The 17566-nt window shown below is 41.4% G+C and overlaps 1 protein-coding gene across 11 annotated transcripts in view; it reads right to left on the bottom strand.

Moving 5' to 3' along the window:
• Positions 1 to 707: 707 nt before the first annotated feature.
• Positions 708 to 17566, bottom strand: part of NEO1 (neogenin 1) — a 244518-nt gene continuing 227659 nt past the window's right edge. For 7 of the 11 annotated variants that reach the window (XM_079125283.1, XM_079125288.1, XM_079125286.1 and 4 more), the window contains 6 exons: positions 13094 to 13332; positions 12576 to 12668; positions 9039 to 9197; positions 4902 to 5165; positions 2509 to 2645; positions 708 to 1485 (listed from right to left, as the gene is read on the bottom strand). In XM_079125283.1, the coding sequence (XP_078981409.1) occupies positions 1402 to 1485; positions 2509 to 2645; positions 4902 to 5165; positions 9039 to 9197; positions 12576 to 12668; positions 13094 to 13332 (976 nt within the window). In that variant the 3' untranslated portion in view covers positions 708 to 1401. The remainder of the gene's footprint in view (positions 1486 to 2508; positions 2646 to 4901; positions 5166 to 9038; positions 9198 to 12575; positions 12669 to 13093; positions 13333 to 17566) is intronic. The other 4 variants (XM_079125292.1, XM_079125293.1, XM_079125284.1 and 1 more) reach the window with 1 other exon arrangement.

The raw sequence follows: 17566 nt of genomic DNA, 5'->3' as shown, positions 1-17566 counted from the left end.
GTATGGCTGAGACCTGGACATATGTTGCTGGGACGGAGGGGACAGCTGCCTCTGCTGATGCTCTCCACTGTCTCTGTTCCCTGCTACTTGCAGAGCTATGTTCAGACAGACGTGGGGAAGCCTTGCCTTGCCTCAGCCTTGCTGACGCTCTTCCAGAAGGGACCCTGCAATGTCGAATTGAGGACTGGGCTGGCTGAGGGCAGGCACCAGAGAAGCAGGAGTCCTGTGTGGAAACAATGGTCCTTTCTTGACCTCCAAACTCTTCAGGGGAACCACTGACAGCAGCAGAAAAGGCTCTCTACCCTGTGCTTCTGACGTCCAGGACAGGGCCAGGCTCTGGCTATACTTGGCATCCTCTGTCAGGAACAGCACCAGGGTCCTCAGCATGGACATTCCTGCTGGGCAGTGAAATCCCCACACCCACCTATTGCACAGAATTTTTAATTACATCCAAACAAAACTGCAGTTGCAATGTAGTGACAATAAGATGGACATACCAGAAAAGGACAAAAAAGAAGATGCTTCCATTCTCTGCAGGCTTCTGGAAGAAAGTACAATGAATGGAACATTCACAGGACCTCAGCAGCCCCTCTGTTTCATATTCCCAACCCCCAGCCCCCACCCCAATACTGAATCTGCACAGAAAACAACAAACAAGTCTTTTCAATGTTACATTTCATTCAAATAGATCTGTAATCTCACAGTGATGAGAGGAGAAAGTCAGGCCTTTAATAATTATAATAAAAAAATAATAAAAAAGCTTACAAACAGCAATGCAACATTTCCTCCCCCTCAAAGTGATGGATTAACAGCTGGTAGAGGATGCAAGGTCTCAGAAATAAAAAATAAAACAAAACCAAAAACTAGCCAACCCCTGCAACAACCCACACTGTCAACAAGTTTCCATACGTAACTGGAACAAGCAGTCAGATGTCAACCACTTGTGGAAAACACAATGAACTTCCTTGGTTTTGGATCGTGTTTTTTTTTTTTTTTAAGGTAAAATAAAATAGGACACAAATAAAATTGTACATAAATGCCAATGTCTACACTCCATCAAGCTGATGCGGTCACAGCACGAAGACACAGCCTGATCACAAAGTGAAATGCAGGTTGTACTTCTCGCCTCTTCCCTGGACACAAAATTTTGGCCCATGGTGCCCAGTCCTGCATGTTTTCAGCAGGCAAAGGGAAGCTGCCCCAACGCAGGCATCCTCCAGGCTGACCAGGAGAAGGCAGGTGGCCATGCCTGGAGCTAGCTCCATGCGGGGTGGTGGCTGGTCTGCTGGCTCACTCTGTTCTCAAGTGCTGTCCTCTCGTACTCTGTACAATTCCTTGTTTTCAAGGCTAAGTTCCAAGACTTCTAGACTCGAGCATGGAGTCCTGGCCTGGTGAAGGTTGTCACGCTGTCGTAATAGCATTTAGGTCCTTCATTAGTCCTTCCAGGTGGGCCATCTCTTTGGTCAGCTCATCTGGTTCATAGCTCTATGGAAAGGAGAACACTGTTACTGGGCATCGACTGAGGAATTGTCCAGGAAGGAAAGCCCAGAGAGAGGGGTCAGAGTATCAAGTAGTCAGTGGTAAAACTGCCCTGGTGGACTGGCCTCCTGAAACTCAGGTTGGCTCAGAAGTCAGAGGTAGCAGAGGCTGTTGTGTACATGGCAACTAAGATGTCATTTCTCACACTGTACAAGGCCCTTCTCCCAACACTCATTCCCTGGTCACAATGACCTCATGAGCCAAAGGCCCCATTATTTGCCCCTTCTAGGTCTTTGCCACAGTCAAGACAGTTAGTATGTCCCTGGATCTCTGGGCCCAATCTTTTCTCTTAGAGAATCCTGTTAACTGGAAATGCAGAAGTAGACATATTTATTGGGATTTTTTTTTTTTTTTCTCCTTCTTGTACTGGTACTTGAACCCAGTGTTGTTGTTCTACTGAACTACATTCTAGCTCTTTTTATTTTTTTATTTTGAGACAAGGTCTCACAAAATTGCTAAGGTTGGCCTCCTAGTACTTGTGATCCTCCTTTATCAGCCTCCCAGGTGGCTGGTATTACAGGAGTGTGCCACTGCACCAGCTATTTATTAGGATTTGAGAGTGAAAGATCTAAGAAAGACCAGGCCAGTTTGTTTTGAGAGCAACCTCTCAAGCATCTTCTCCAGCATTCTTCTTAGAAAAGGTCACAGAGCAGAATTGAGGGGGTGCAAGAACTCATGGCTCACTTGAAGCAAGAAGAAAGGGCCAGGCAGGAGGGACAAAATTGAGAGAAGGCAGGTATGTGACTAGCTGGGTTGGTATGACAAGCTAATTTAAGACACAGAGTGGGCATGAGAGAGAAAGCAGACCAAACCTTCAGCACATTCCTGGCTTAGAGGAGATGCTCAAAACACAAATGAACAAATGACTAAATCTTCTGTCACTGGGCAGGTCTGGGCCTACACACAGTCCTCAGGCCCTGGGGCACATGCCTCGACAGCCTGGCTGGGCTGACTGCCTTGTAAACTTACACTCTCAGAGTCTTCCAGCATCCTCGTGGTCTCCTGTACTTCAGGGGCACTTGGAACAACCACTGGCATAGGAGGCCGGCTCCTTCCTAAAGTTCCGATGGAGGCTGTCTTCACTGAGTGAATGTGATGGTTCAGAGCTGAGGGGGGAAAAGGCACTGTCAGGATGTGGCAAAGGCTGCACCCCCAGAACTCATGAAGGCATTTAAGGTCCAGACACTGCTTCAGGGTGAGGGATGTATACAGGCCCAGTGCAGGAATCCTGCTCTGAAAAGTTACTGGAACATGAGGAAAGGAGAGAGGCAGCAGAACATTTAAGAGACCAGAGAAAATATTCCATTGGCTTCCAAAAATTAATATCCTAGTCTAGGATATCCTAGTTCTCAAAGTGTGGAGGGCCACAGACCACTTGCAGAATGTCTGGGAGGTCAAAACTCTTCATAATACCACTAAGATATCATTTTCCTTTTTGCTATGCTGCTTTTGCACTGAGGGTACATAAGCAACCACTTCTGGAGCTTTAGCACAAATTAAGGCAGTGGCATCAAACAGCAAAGTCATTCATGGACATGCACTTAAGGAGTTTAAAAAAAGCCAGTTATAGTCAAGATCACTCTTAATAAAGCAACAAAAATTATTATTAACCCTTGATTGCACATCTTATAAATGTTATGTGACAAAATGGAGAAAATACTTCTGCTGTGTATCAAGTATGATGCAATATTAAAGCAAGGCACTGGTGACAGACTTCAGTCGTGAGCTGAACTGCTGGTCTCATCATGGAACACCATTAGTTAAAAAATGGACTGAAAAATGGGTCATTAAGACCTTTTCTAGAAATTGAACTAAGTGAACTTATCAGTTTAAGGAAAATAATGGATAGTATTCACTGACAATGATAAAATTTAAGCTTTAAATGAAAATTATAATTTTGAAAAATGTTTATCTGCCATTGAATCTGATGGCTTCTTAATGCTTACATATCTGGAGATATTAATGAATGTTTTTAGATACTGATGAATAAAATATATCAATGTTTGGAGGATTTCTGTATGCTAATGAACCACTATTCTCCAAATGACCCATGTGTGATGTTTCAGTGTTATGCATTCAAAATGTGAGCAGACCAGGGGATTTTAATGGACAGAGTATGAAGTATGAAAAGTTCATGGATGTGGTTTCAGGTTCCACATCACAAACAATTCTTTAAGAAACTACAACTTGAGTTTTGCCATAGTATCAAAAAAGGTTACCCCCAATTATCTGTAAAGATAATGTAAGTTGGCCAAGAGAAGATTATTTTCTACCTGGTTAGATTTTCTTCTTATATTTCAACCAAAATGACATATTGCAACAGATTAATATAGGAGACAGAAGAATCTAGCACTAGACATAAAAGAGATTTGAAAAAAATATAGGACAATGACATTCTTCTTACTATACTTTTTTAGAAAAATAGTTAATTTTCCATAAAAATATGCTATTTATCTTCACATGACTGATTTGTTATTTTTAAATTAATATTTTAAAATTTCTTGGTTTTAATTTCTAATAAGGTAAATATTGATAGATATAACCCATGTGAAGAAGTTTTCTGCGTTCTTGATAGCTTTTAAGATACAAAGAGGTCCTGAGACCAGGAAGTTTGAGACCCATAGGCTTACTCTTACACAAACCATCAAGATAGATAATGAGCTGGGCATTGTAATCCCAGTGGCTCGGGAGGCTGAGGCAAGAGGATCATGAGTTCAAAGTCAGCCTCAGCAACTTGTCCTGGGGGCAAGGTCCTAAGCAACTCAGTGAGACCCTGTCTCTAAATAAAATATAAAAGAAAGGGCTGGGATGTGGCTCAGTGGTTAAGTGCCCCTGGGTTCAATCAATCACTGATAAAAAAAAAAAAATAGATAATGATATGGAAGAGTAGAAAAAAGGGGCCAGGGGGCCAGGTTCTGTGCTTGACCTGTGTGAACTTGGGCAAATGACTTCCCAGCTAAAAAGTTCCTCTCCTTGTCCTGAGGCTCCTTCTGGTTTCAGCTCCTGGCCTCCCTGGCACTGCTCTGGTTTGCAGGCATCTTACAGAGGGGATTCCAGGGGGCTGGGTAGACTGGATCTGTTGCTCAGACTCAAGTCACTGGGTTTTACTAACAAGGATTCTACAAACAAAACACAATTCAAAGGTCAGCCCTTGTTCCACAAAACATTATTCTCTGGCTTGTAAGCATTCCCAAAGAAGGGGAGCCCATGTTCTCCCTGAGTGGAACACTACCACAGTATAAATTGCTGTAAATTGCTGGGAAAGTTTGGAGGATATTTGCTCTGTTATTCTCCAAAGAAGTGGTGACTTCTGTCCCAAGCCTGAGCCAAAGGGTACCTCCAGTGGTGCTGCTCTCACTCACCTTGCTGGGATAATAATGGTGTGCTTGGCAATGCAGGATCATAGGTAGTAGGTCCTGGGGGTGGGATTGCTGGCACAGCGAAGCTCTTCAATGGGTGGGAAGGGCGAACGTGGGCTGTGGGAAGACTCTGGCCTGAATCTTCCTCTTGGGAGCTGGCCAAGTAAGAGGAGCTGGTAGCACCTTCAGGATCCTGATGATCAGTACAGCATGTTTGAGATGAGGAGGCTGGCATGGTGTCAGTGCTGGGAGTATTTCGAACAGATTCTACAGCAGGAAAGCCTAAATGTTAGCATTTCTTTTACCACTGAATGTGTACGATTTTGGCTATTTCTAGGGGTACCTTAAACCGGTTCATAAAACACTTGGGATGAGGGCTAGTCCACGGGCACACAGATTAGCACCACAGCCAGAGTCCCAAACTCCTATCCTCAACCAGCGGTTCCAGTTTTTTTCACCTCCATAGCTAAGTGGTCATGATCTTAAAAGATTTAAAGTTCTCCTCAGTACTTATTATGAAGCATAAAAAAGGTTCCTGAAACCATTGTCTATTTTGGTATAAGTGAGTATTAAAGAAAATTTTAAATTTTACTCATTGATAAGTCTTATTGATTGGCTTTCTGTAGACGAGCATGTCTTCAGGACCTTGATGATCAGTATAGTATGTCTGAAATGAAGAGGCTGGCTTGGTATCAGTGCTGCGAGCAGGTCACCAAGGCTGGTCAAATACTTGACACGAGTCAGCTCTGCCAGCAAGGCCTGGTGGTTACTGAAGGAGAGCCCAATGCCACAGGCCTTACATGGCCACCAGGGACCACAAATGGCTTTGGTCTCACTAGGGCAAAAATTTCACAGTTCAAGTGAGGAGTGGACAACTAAACAGTTCAGAGGTCTACACACAGCTTTATGATCATGCCCTGGCTGGGATGTGGCTCAGTGGTAAAGCACTTGCCTAGCATGCATGAAGACCTAGGTTCAATCCCCAGTATGGAAGAGAAAAAAAAAAAAAATCATGCCAAATGAAGGGTGATTTGGTCCAGAGAAAGAAGAGAGGTAGATTAGATTGGAAAAGAGGAGACTCAGGAAGAACAGGGTAATAATCTCAAAGCATGTGAACAGAGGCAGAATTCTGAAGGCAGCACAGTGGGGCAGGAAAAGTACTGGCTCTGGAGTCTGACAGGACTGCACTGTAGTCTTGGCATACTAGCTGGGTGAATTTGGCAGTCATTGAATCTGTCTAAGTTTCTCCATCTACAAAACAGGTAGAATCACTTATAATTCACTGAGGAGTAAATGAGACGTATGAAAAGTGCTGAAGGCAGTACCTGAATAATTGAGAGGGTTCTTTTCTTTGTAGATCTCTGAGTGCTTACTCAGCACCATGTGAAGTGGAGGCAAGTAAGCAGTTGCCATGGACAGAGCCAGGGTGGTAAAATCTAAATCCCTACACCCTGACTCCCATGCCCAGGCTCTGAAGCACCGCATGCACTTACTGCCTTTTCCTGCCCTATGCCACCTGTCCCTGCCACAGGGGGTGGGGCAGAAGCAGCACCAAGGCTAGGAGGACTATCTGAGGAAGACTTACACACAGTATGAGCAGAATAGACCACTACAGCACTTGGAAGAGATATGGAGGACACCAGCCTGGGCAACAGGCTGCACCAGGTAGCCTGAAGGTGTCTTATGACTCCTACAGTCCTTAATCTTAAAAGAAATATAATCAGCAATCTGTAGAAATCCAACCTACTTCTCTGCCTTTGTGAGGCAGTAATGAATCTGTTTCCTTGGGCTCTGAGGAGACAGGTGACAAGTGCTATCTCCTTAGCTTAAAGGTCCTGGGTCCCGGGGATGAGGGACAAACATGCCCTCCTAAGTATGCCTGTCTATATAATCCCTCTAGTCTCCGCCCACTTCTCAGCCTCTAAAGGGCTGTGAGAGGATGTTACTCTTCAGCTTGCTCAAGCCAGCCCATTCCCATAGCTAGGGAGCTGCTGATCATTGCATGATCCTGACCCAGGTGGGAACTGCTTAGGGAGAGAAACAGGGAGGAGGAGAGAGGGCAGTGGGTTCAAGTCCTGACCACGTCAGCAGGTACTAGCAGATATGATAAAGAGAGGTGAGAAAGAAAAATCGAGTTGTTTGTACGAGTTAGCTCCCTGGGCCAGGACTGCCTTGTATAATTCTAGAGGTCACCAGGTATATTGTATTCTCTGAGGGTGGCTCCTGGATATTGTCCAACACCACTGGCTTACTCAGACACCAGGCTGTGACTAAGTATCTTCTTTGTTGAGGGGTCTAGTTCCTGAATTACCTCTCAGAGTTGTTTCAGGCACACAAAGCTCCCAGTGATCAAGTGCTTAATCAAGTAGGAAGTGATCTTCCTACGTCAAGTGGTAGAGACATGGTAAATACTCTTGGAGCAGCACTGCCTGGCCAGACCCCATGTCCAGGACTCTGGTAATACTCGGAGCTCTAGAGACACACAAAGGTGTGGGAAAAACCACAGCAAGAGACCATGGACCATTTCTAGATACTAGCTCTATTTTTCAAATTGATTTTCAGTGAATCTATCACTTGTTTTACTGACTTTTATCCTTTCTGGTCATTTAAGTAAAGAATCCTTTAGTAATGCAAATCATTACTTTTTCCCCTTTTCTTCACTTTCTGCTTTGGTCCACACAGAAGGGAACTTTTATCAACATGGAATCACTTGAATGAGGGCCTGGTGGAGCTGCTATGCTTCTCTAGGACTCCCAATTCCCTCCTAGTCCAGGACAAGGGAGGAGGTGGCTCTCATTGGGAGAGCCTGCCAACTACTCAGGCAGGCCTGTATCCTAGAGTGGGATTCCTCAGTCTTAAAATGGAGAAGCAGAGTTGGGCATAAAACCTTCCTAAAGCAGACTTGGAGGGCTGCTTTCTGGTACTCTGTTCTATTTGAGACTGTGTTTACGAGGGAGACTGGTTCTCCACCCAGCTGAATGGAATAACTATCTATTCTGGAGACCATCTTTCCCTAAAGGAAGAACCCCAAACCTGGGTTTGGAGGGAAATAGTAGGAAGGTCAAATTTAGACACACGTTCAAGTAGTATTCTCTAAACAAGGTTATAGTTTTGGGAGTAGATAATATTTGAAGTTATCAGACATCCCTTAATAAAGCTCTGATCTTTATTTGATGTTCTAGGTATATTTAAGATTGATCAAAATTTAGGCAGAGGGGGGATGTTAGTGGCAACCAAAACTTCTAAGCATGAACTTTTGAGGTTCTTTTAAAATGACACTTTAAATTTCCTTATTTCCCAGAACCACCAAAACTCAGTTCTACAATTAATACAATAACTATTAATAGGTAAGCTTTGAAAGATGGAAATAGTATGTTGTTTATATATGAAGTAACTATATTTGCAGTTTAAAACTGCAATGGATGGAAATTAATTTGCAATTAATGAGGAATAAAAACATTTATTCCATTTTCTGTCCCCTCACCTTCATTATTTCCTTCTTTAAACTGATAATGGGGTATCTTTCCCAAACTGGGACATGCTTGTCTGGCAATGTACTTTATTAGAGACAACACAGGTCATTATGCTAATTTCATATGCTAATTTTTACAGATGGGTAACCATTCCCAATTTTCATAATCTATTAGGTAACTTGAGATTTATAGTAAGTACAAACTTGATGTGGCTGGTACCCTCCCAGCCCTGAAGTTGATCTTACTTTGGTTCATGAAGTCCCTGACAGCTGCTTCATGGACTTTCCCAATATTAGGGTGACTATGAGTAAAAGGTAACTTCTGGCATATAAAAACCACCCAGAATGAATTTTCCTTTTAAACTGAGGAGTAAAAAAAATTAAACAAGTTGAAAACAAAGTGAATTAAGATGCAAGTTTTAAGGAACAAGAGATGCTTATGTGATTTCAATTTCTGCTGTTTTTGATAAAACAGCACCTTGCACTGAATACTTAAAACTCAGGGAGAACGATGGGGCGAAATTTACAGAAGCAAATTTGAGTTGGTTACAGAAATGTTATGATAAATAAAATAATATTGGAGAATTCTAAGTAGGGCAAGTCCTTTCCCATTTCTGCTTGCCAACTTTTGGAATGCTTTTCATCTGGACTCAATCCTCGTCTCTCACCTGTGGAATTGGCCCTGTCTGAAAGGGACATGGATGTGCCAACGGGCCATGGGCTGCCCGGGTGGTAGAGATGACTGCGAGCTGGAGAAGCGAGGCTGCTGGAGTGGAAATGATGGTGAGGGTTATCAAGGGAATGGATGGGATGGGCACTAATCACAGCTGTGAATGAACACAAGACAAAGAGATGCTTAACATGCTTGCACGGACACACACGGATCACAGTTTAAGAGCAAAGCCACCCCCTTCCCACCGCCCACACAATCCAATCACTGTCCCTTTGCTTTCTGGTGGCAGCTGGCTGGATTTGGGCAATCAGCCATTGATTTTACTTTTGTTTTAACAAATGAACACATACTTATGCATGTCTATATACACACAGAAAATAAGTCTGAGGAATATATACTAAAATGTTAACAGTGATTATTTTGCAGGGAAGAGTAGTCAAGATTAAAAGACTATTTTTCTTTTGGCTTATCTGCATTTCTCAATTCTTCTACTATAAACATGGATTACAGGAATTGTGAAAATATCTGTTTGAATATGTCACAAAATATAATCTATGATCACATAAATAATGGCTTAGGCTTCTGTAATTTTTCTGTCCTATTAAAGGAATAGCAGTCCTTTCTATTTTGAGTACAGTCCTAATTCATTCTTTTTTTATTTGCCAGAAAGAAGCATGTAACAGGTATTATAAACGGGTAGCTGTTTAGTCAGTTTTTATATCTTATCGAATATGAAATTTTCCTCTGATGGTCTAATCTAGTACCAAGTTCATGAACTATAGGCCTATGGCACCTTCTTTTATTGCTTCCAGTCTGGGGGCTTAGCCACACCCACAAGCATGTTAAAATATACATGATCTTTCCTAATCTCTTCTTCCTTTCCCATACTGGATAAGGATTCAATTTACTGCATTTGGCTAAAGAATCCAAAATTTCACAGAGATTCCACATACAGCTTTCTATGAAGTCTTTGTAATGACATTTTATGTTCAATTTCAGAGATGTGAACAAAGAAAATCAGAAGCCCAAACTCTGGAAATAAAATTTTCTTAGAACAGTTGTAGCAACAAAATGTTTAAAATCAAGATAATCACCTCTAAATCCCCCATGTAGGCAAATAAGCAGGGTAGATGAAGGATACAAGACATCTTTTTCCTCTAAGCAAGGGCTTCGCCAACTTTATGGTAAAAGTTAACTATCCCTTTGGGGCCTATTAAAATGTCTTGTTGCTAGCGATCTCCCTAAGTTTTTGTGGAGTCATTCAATATTACTTTGGTGAAGAGAAATCTCAGACAATGAAATGGATGCCTTTATTCTCCAGCAACCTCCTGTCCTGGTCACGCAAAAGCAAGCAGGTGCAGAGCCAACCTGGGACCCTTCAGCGTCACTGCCCTCCCCTGCTCAAGGTCAGAAGGCTACAGGAGGCCCACAGGAATAAAACACAACACTGAAAAACTGACTGAGGAGGGTTCTGAGGGCAGTATGGAAGTCAGCACCTCCTCTGTGGAAGACGGGTAGTTTTCAGAAGGGAGATACCTTAGAATCAGCATTTTAAAAAATGGAGGCTGCAAGGAAAGAATAAATCTGATTTTGACTTAGGAAGTGCAATCTGAAAGTGTTCTAGGTACAGAGGACTCTCACAAATGAAAAATAGTGGAATTTTTCTTTGTAATGGTATTTTTAGTGTTTCTAAATAAGTAAATAAAAAATAAAACATAAATGTGACTGTATGCAGTGTAGTCAGCTTTCAAGGGTTGGTAGCTGAATCAATATTTGATGCTTCTGGATGTGGCCTTGAACTGGGCCTCACTCGACACCACCAGGCCCTTCCCAGCACTGCTCAGCCTTTTCAGATCAGGGCAGGTGGATCACATGATGGGTATATGGCTCCATCCTCATCCTAGGATCTAGAGCTCAGGGAATCCCAGCTTGTGAAAAAAGACTGCATCCATGTGGGTTTTGAAAAGTATCTCTCAAACTCTGAAGCCACACGTATATCTGGGCACCTGGTTTTAGATCTTGATTTAAAAGATCCCACCTACCATTTAATTTTTGAGACCCAACCTACATGATACTGTATAATCATGCAAAATCCTTCCCTACCATCAAAGAAAGAAAAAAAGATGTTAACTGGGATAACATACCTTTTTTTTCCTTAACATATTTACAAGTAATATATTTAGAAATATAATCAAATTTTATATGTTTTAAAAATAAGCCAGTTCAGGTAGGAACTGAAATCTTACACAAAATAAACAAATAAGCAGGCAGGCCACCATCTTCTTGTAAGTCGAAAACAATTAGAATGGATGAATTTACTTTTTCCAGGCATTTGTATCTTTAAATATAAAGATTTATATTTAAAGGGGGCCCATGCAGGATACATCTAATAAGAGGGAAACTGTTTTTTTTCCCCCTGCATGTTTCCAAGTCCAGGCTTTTCTGTCACAGACCCTAAGTATAAGGCACTTTGTATGGAAAATTTATATTAATGAAAAGGGCCTTATTCTTTCAAAGCTGACTTTTTAAGCTGGGTGTGGAGGTGCACGCCTATAATCCCAGTTAGTTGGGAAGCTGAGGCAGGAGGATCAAAGTTCAAGGACAACCTGAGCAACTTAGACCCTGTCTCAAAAGAAAAAGAGAAACGGGCTGGGGATGTAATTAGTGGTAGAGCACCTGCATACACATCTGTATATTCAGTGGTTCCACCAGAAGGGTGGAGGATGAGAGAACTTTTCCAAGGAGAGGATGCCACGATGCACCTCTTTATGTGTAGGACATCATGGCTATTTAAATCTTGTTATCTGTTGGCAGAGGGATGGCTGAGCATTCCCTCAGCTGGAAGCCCTGCAGCACTGGCTAGTCTGAAAAGCTTCTATCTTGAAAACAGAGACCAGGGAAAGGATGGAGGAGTTAAAAAAAAAAAAAAAATCTGCACCCATTGCTTTTTGATTTTTAACCATGATATTTAACTTATTTTGAATTTCAACTATTATTAAAGGAGGATTACCACCTTAATACTTATCAAAATGAGGCACGGGTCAAATGAGATTGAAAAATGTTGCTTCGTAAGTTCCATGCTATAACCCTAAAGCAACTCTACATTATATAAAGTCTATTAATTAAAAAAATTAAAATTCCATAGGTTCTCATCAACGCTGACTCAGTGTCAGGAAGCCCATGGAATGCTTGTGATATCTGGCAAAGCTCAGTCCTAGTTCCTAAGTCTCATCTAAGTTTCATCTCTTCTGTGGAGATGCTGTGCATGTTTATGGAAAACAAATACTTTACAATTCCTGGGAGACTGTAGAAATTGACTTTTAAGTTTACCCATAACTTAAAGATGCTAGTTTAATAATAACATTTATTGCAAATGTGGCAACTATTTGATATTTCTTCCTTCAAGGTGTCAAATTTTTGTAGGTTATCTTTTGTGTTAATATCAAATGAAGTCAAAGAGATCATTCACAGCTGTTTCCCACCATGAAGGTACAGGACTGGCAGCACTGGGAAAAGATAAGTTTTTACTTACGCTGGGGTGGCTGAGAGTCAAAGGGCATCATCATTTTTGGTCTCATTCCTCGCCTTCCAGCCAGTGTAGACATACTGTCTTCTGATTCATGCCCTAGACATCAAATATGGAGATTAGCTGCAAGTGTACAACCTAGGCCACTGAGCAGCCTTGGCAGTAAAACATTTCTAGTGGAGAATTCAGGACTCAATGCAACAGAGACAAGGTATTTCTGATTAGAGCATCATGGGAGTCCCTGCTGAGATCAAAGCAGATGACACAGTGCTGCCCACCATCAATCAGTGAGATGGGCTGGGTGTGCAAATGCTTTAGAAAGTCTGATGAAAGACCTAAAAGATCTAAGTTGTTGTCCCCCAGAACAAACTAGATGCTCTTCTTCAAATGTTTACCAAACACTATAATATACATTTTTAATGTAACCTCTAGGAAACATCAAATTAAGGTAATCCTACAAAGCAGAAAATGATTAAAAATAGTCTCCCATCATTTGGGAAAAAAACCTTCATTGAACATGATACCTCTGTATGAATTCCGCCTTTGGTGGATATTACTGTCCATTGAATTGTCAATAGGTGTGATATCCTGAGAATTACGAGGAATTGGAGTATCTGTCATGATGGGGTTTGGGTCTGGAGATTTATCAATAGGTTTCAGCTCCAATCTCTCATGATGGATCCATAGGTCTGGAGGCTTGACATCTTTGGAATTCCCTTTGTACTTGTGGGAACCATTCACTGATTTGCATGCAGCCCGCTTCCTAGACACAAAAATAAAAAGGTTTTAAAAAGTAATTCTTTTGACACATTAGTCAAAAAGTTTTATGGACTAAAACTGCCTTTCTGAAAAATGCTTCAAGTAAAGGCAGAAAATTAAGGGAAAAAACCCCCAAAACCCAAACAGGTAAGAATTATGTAAAGAGTAAATGTGCTACCACCTTGTTCACACATAATTAGAGATTATATTGGGATCTATCTGAATATTGCCTTGTGACTATTGTTTTGAGTGTTAAGAGATTAGGATAGCATTTTAAAATCAATCTCTAAAGCAGAGGTTCCTTTACAAGATTCCAATTGATAGAGAAAGGACAACAGTGAACAGAAATATAACTATGGAATAGAGGTAGAGCTTATGGCTTATAAAGAAAGGAGGGAGTCACTTTTTAGGTAGCCAGCCGAGTAGAGTCAAGAACCAGGACCACAGTGCTCCTTCACTGTGCTTCAGTTTCTTCCTTCATGCACTCTCTCACTTGTCTACCTGGTAAATGTATACTAGGTACCCAGTATACATCAGATCGTGGGCTAGACTGTTGCGCCTCAGTACTTCTGGGCAAGTGAGGAAGGTGGACACTGAATTATTATTTTTAAATACTCTGAGCTTAGTGAAATGCCATGCCATCTTAAGAGTTGAACCTAAGGTAGACAGGAAAGACATTCAGGAAGAAGTGATATTTATGCTGAGACCTAAAGGCGTCAAAGGCGCCAGAAAGTACATTACAGGTTGTGAAATCAGCTTATATCAAAGCTCTGAAGCAGAGAGTAGCAGCCTTGTATAATAAGAGAATGATGCTGTGAAAAAGAACAGGTTGTCATGGAATATAAGAAAAGAGAATGCTTCTAGAAGCAACAAATAGTTGACTATGTCAAATATTAGAGACTGAGATGAGAACTGAATAGTGTTCTTTGATTTGAAGAATATGGAGGTCATGGTGACACATCAAAATTAATTTTGGTGAAATGGTAGGAGCGGACTACAGATTAGAAAGGACTTAAGCATGAGTAGGCAGTGAAGGAATGGACAAGTGAGAATAAACAAATACCGAGTCCTCCATAACTGAGGGTTCCATAGCCTCAGATTTAACCAAATGCAGACTGAAAATATTTATTAAAAAGTTGCATTGAATAGGTGACTTTTTCTTGTCTTATTCTATAAACAATACAGTATAACAACTAATTACATAGTATTCATGTTGTCATCACATGTTGATTAATGATGGTGTATGTCCTAAGAAATACATTCTAAAGTAATTAAAAAATTTTTTTTTAGTTGGAGATGTCTTTTTTTATGTGGTGCTGACAATTGAACCCAGTGCCTCACACATGCTAAGGTAAACACTCTATCTCTGAGCTACAACCCCAGATCCCTAAGGCAATTTTGTTGTGTATCACATATTATACTTATACAAACTAAGAGGGCTATGATGCCTTTAGATGATATGATCTTATGACCACCATCACATATGCAGCATTAGGTTTTACAGGTTAAGCACCCCTAATCTAAAAATCTGAAATGCTCTGAAATGTGAAAAACTCTGAAATCTAAAACACTTCTGGTCCCAAGCGTGTAGGTAAGATAAGGGATACTTTGTCTATATAAATAACCTATAGATGACTTAAAGTATATGGGAGAATGTGTGGGTTATATGTAAATACTAAGCCATTTTATGTAAGGAATTTGAGTTTTGGTATCTGTGGGGCTGTGTGTGTCATGAAACCAATCCCTATGAATACTAAGAGATGACTGAATTCCAGAAATTTTGTTATTAAAGGCAAGACAGGTTTGTAAGAAGCTGGTAGGGACAACCATGCAGTAAAAGGATAATTGTAATTACTTCTTAAGATAGAAAAAGTTTGTACATACATTAATGCTGAAGGGACAGAGCCAATAGAGAATGAGAGATCATCTATCCTGGAGAAAGGGATAAGAGCAAGTACAAGGTCTTAGAAAAACAGGAGAATGAGATCAAGGGCATAAAGGGAAGAGTTGGCTTCAATCAGCAAGGAGGACACTTAGGAAGTGGGAGGAAACATTACTACCGAGGCAGAAAGGTTTTAGATTTGATCACCATCTGATCTATGCTGAAGCAGTTCTCATATGCCATGGTTTGTCCCCCCCAAAATCCATGTGTTAGAAGCCTGATCCCCATTAACAGCGATAAGAGGTGGTGAATCCTTTAAGAGGTAGGCCTAATGGAAAGTAATTACGTCACTGAGCATCACTGGATGAGATTAAGGTAGTTCTCACAGGCTAGTTCCCAAGAGAGCAAATGGTTGTAACAGACCTTGGTACCTCTTCCTGAATCCCCGTTCTGCACAAGACCAGTTCTCTTTCTGTTTTACTGCCATTTAGTGACAGAGAACTTCACCAGAGTGCCAGTACCATGTTTTTTTTTTGGATAATCCAGCCATAAGAATTATGAGCCAAATAAATTTCCTTACTTTATAAAGTACCCAGCCTTGGGTATTTAGATACACCAACACAAAACTAACTAGTAGACACTTGCTTTTCCTCCTCCTCGCTTTCCACTCTCTCTAGCGTGTGCCCTTTCTCTTTCCTTTTTCTTTTTCTCTCTTACCCTGCAGGGAGACACTCTGTTTGCTTAATAAATTCCCTTATGTGATTTCCCGTGTCCGGCGTGGTTTCGTGGGATTTCCTTACATTGGTGCCGTGACTTGGGATGGGATCTTCCACTGTCTCTTAAGCAAGTGGAACCCCTTCTAAGCCCCAGTGACCCCCGGGCACAGCCCCACCTTCCATTCTGCCCAGACGCTCTGCTCTGCATTCATCACCGGACTTCATATTGGTGAATCCTCTAAGCCGGTTCCCCTAGGCCTATTTATACCCTCGAGGCGGCTGAGGGGTTGGGGTACCCCCAGCCACAACTTTTATAGTTACGACAGGCCCCCTTAGTCGGTCTTATCTGCCAGGTGGATTCCTGATTTTATGGTGGAGATTCTCTCAGGGTTGAGGCTCATCTTGCACTTGCACACTCGTACTCGAAAACCCTGATAGTAGGTCCTCAAACCCTTCTTGGCTTTTGCACGGCACACACATTCGTGCTTGTGTGACGACAAATCAATGTGCTGCCCCTCATCTCCAGTCCAGTACTCTGGCCTCGGGACGCCCTGACCACAGACTCGGCTGTATCAGTCCCCACCATGGAATCTGGGTCTTCCAATCTGGCAGATTCAACCCTGGGAACCCTTTGCCTGACCCCCAACTTAAAGCCATCAAAATCCGTTTGTGTAATGGCACACAGCTTCCATGAGCGAGCGGGCAGATGGAAAGGGATTCCTTATCTTCAAGTCTCTTCTTTCTTGCTTCTTGGCTCAAGCGCCTCCAGACCCTGCTTCTCCATCTTCCCCTGCCTCCCCATGTAATATAAGCAGCCCCATTCCCCACAAGTAGTGGGAGATAATTGTTTGACAATTTTCTGCGTCCAAACCTAAGTTAATTACTCACCAGGAAAAAGGGTTAAAAGGACCTAAGCATCAAGGGGCTAGAACATTTTAGCCCCTTTCAGATTCAGATTTCAGTCAAGGCTTACATTGAAATGTAAATGGAGGAAGGCACAGTGGGAAACCAGTCTCAAACCTAAGGAAAAAAGTGTCCATTTTAAATTTCTCCTGGGCTACAACTCAGAATGCTTTTCTCCCTTTCACCTCTTCTCTCTTTCTCATTTTCTCATGCTTCAACTGATGACCATTATCATTTTTCTTCTAGGACTTTTGTTTTTCTTAAATGCTATATTTTTGAGCTCACAATTTTGATCCTACATACTTAGGTTAATGATTTTTGATCAGTTCTTTTTATCCAACTGTAGAGTTATTTTTGAACATGTTACATTGCAATAGAGATAAATATTACAAGGCCTTTACTTTTGTGTTAAATATAAGTGCACATAAAAACTAAAATTTTAAAAATGGATCCAGATATTTTTAATTCACGTGACTTAAAAAGGTTCAATTTAAATTGGGTAAACTAATAGAAGCAAAATGTCTTTAAAATTAACTCACAAGTCTCTAGGCGGTCAAACTCATTAAATGTTGATGTTTATAAAATGTCTAACATCAATTTTTCTAGGACTTTTCTTCCACAGGAAAGGGATGGCAAATACTGTTGGTACACTTGTCTGATATCTTGGTTTTTTAATAATAAGATGAGTGAATTAGAGTTGACATGTATGGGATTACTCAAATGTGTTTGTTAGAGAC

Source organism: Sciurus vulgaris, assembly GCF_902686455.1.
Source record: "Sciurus vulgaris genome assembly, chromosome: 2".
Lineage (NCBI taxonomy): Eukaryota > Metazoa > Chordata > Mammalia > Rodentia > Sciuridae > Sciurus > Sciurus vulgaris.
Note: the sequence above shows the minus strand (reverse complement) of the source record. Positions and strands in the feature narration are given on the sequence as shown.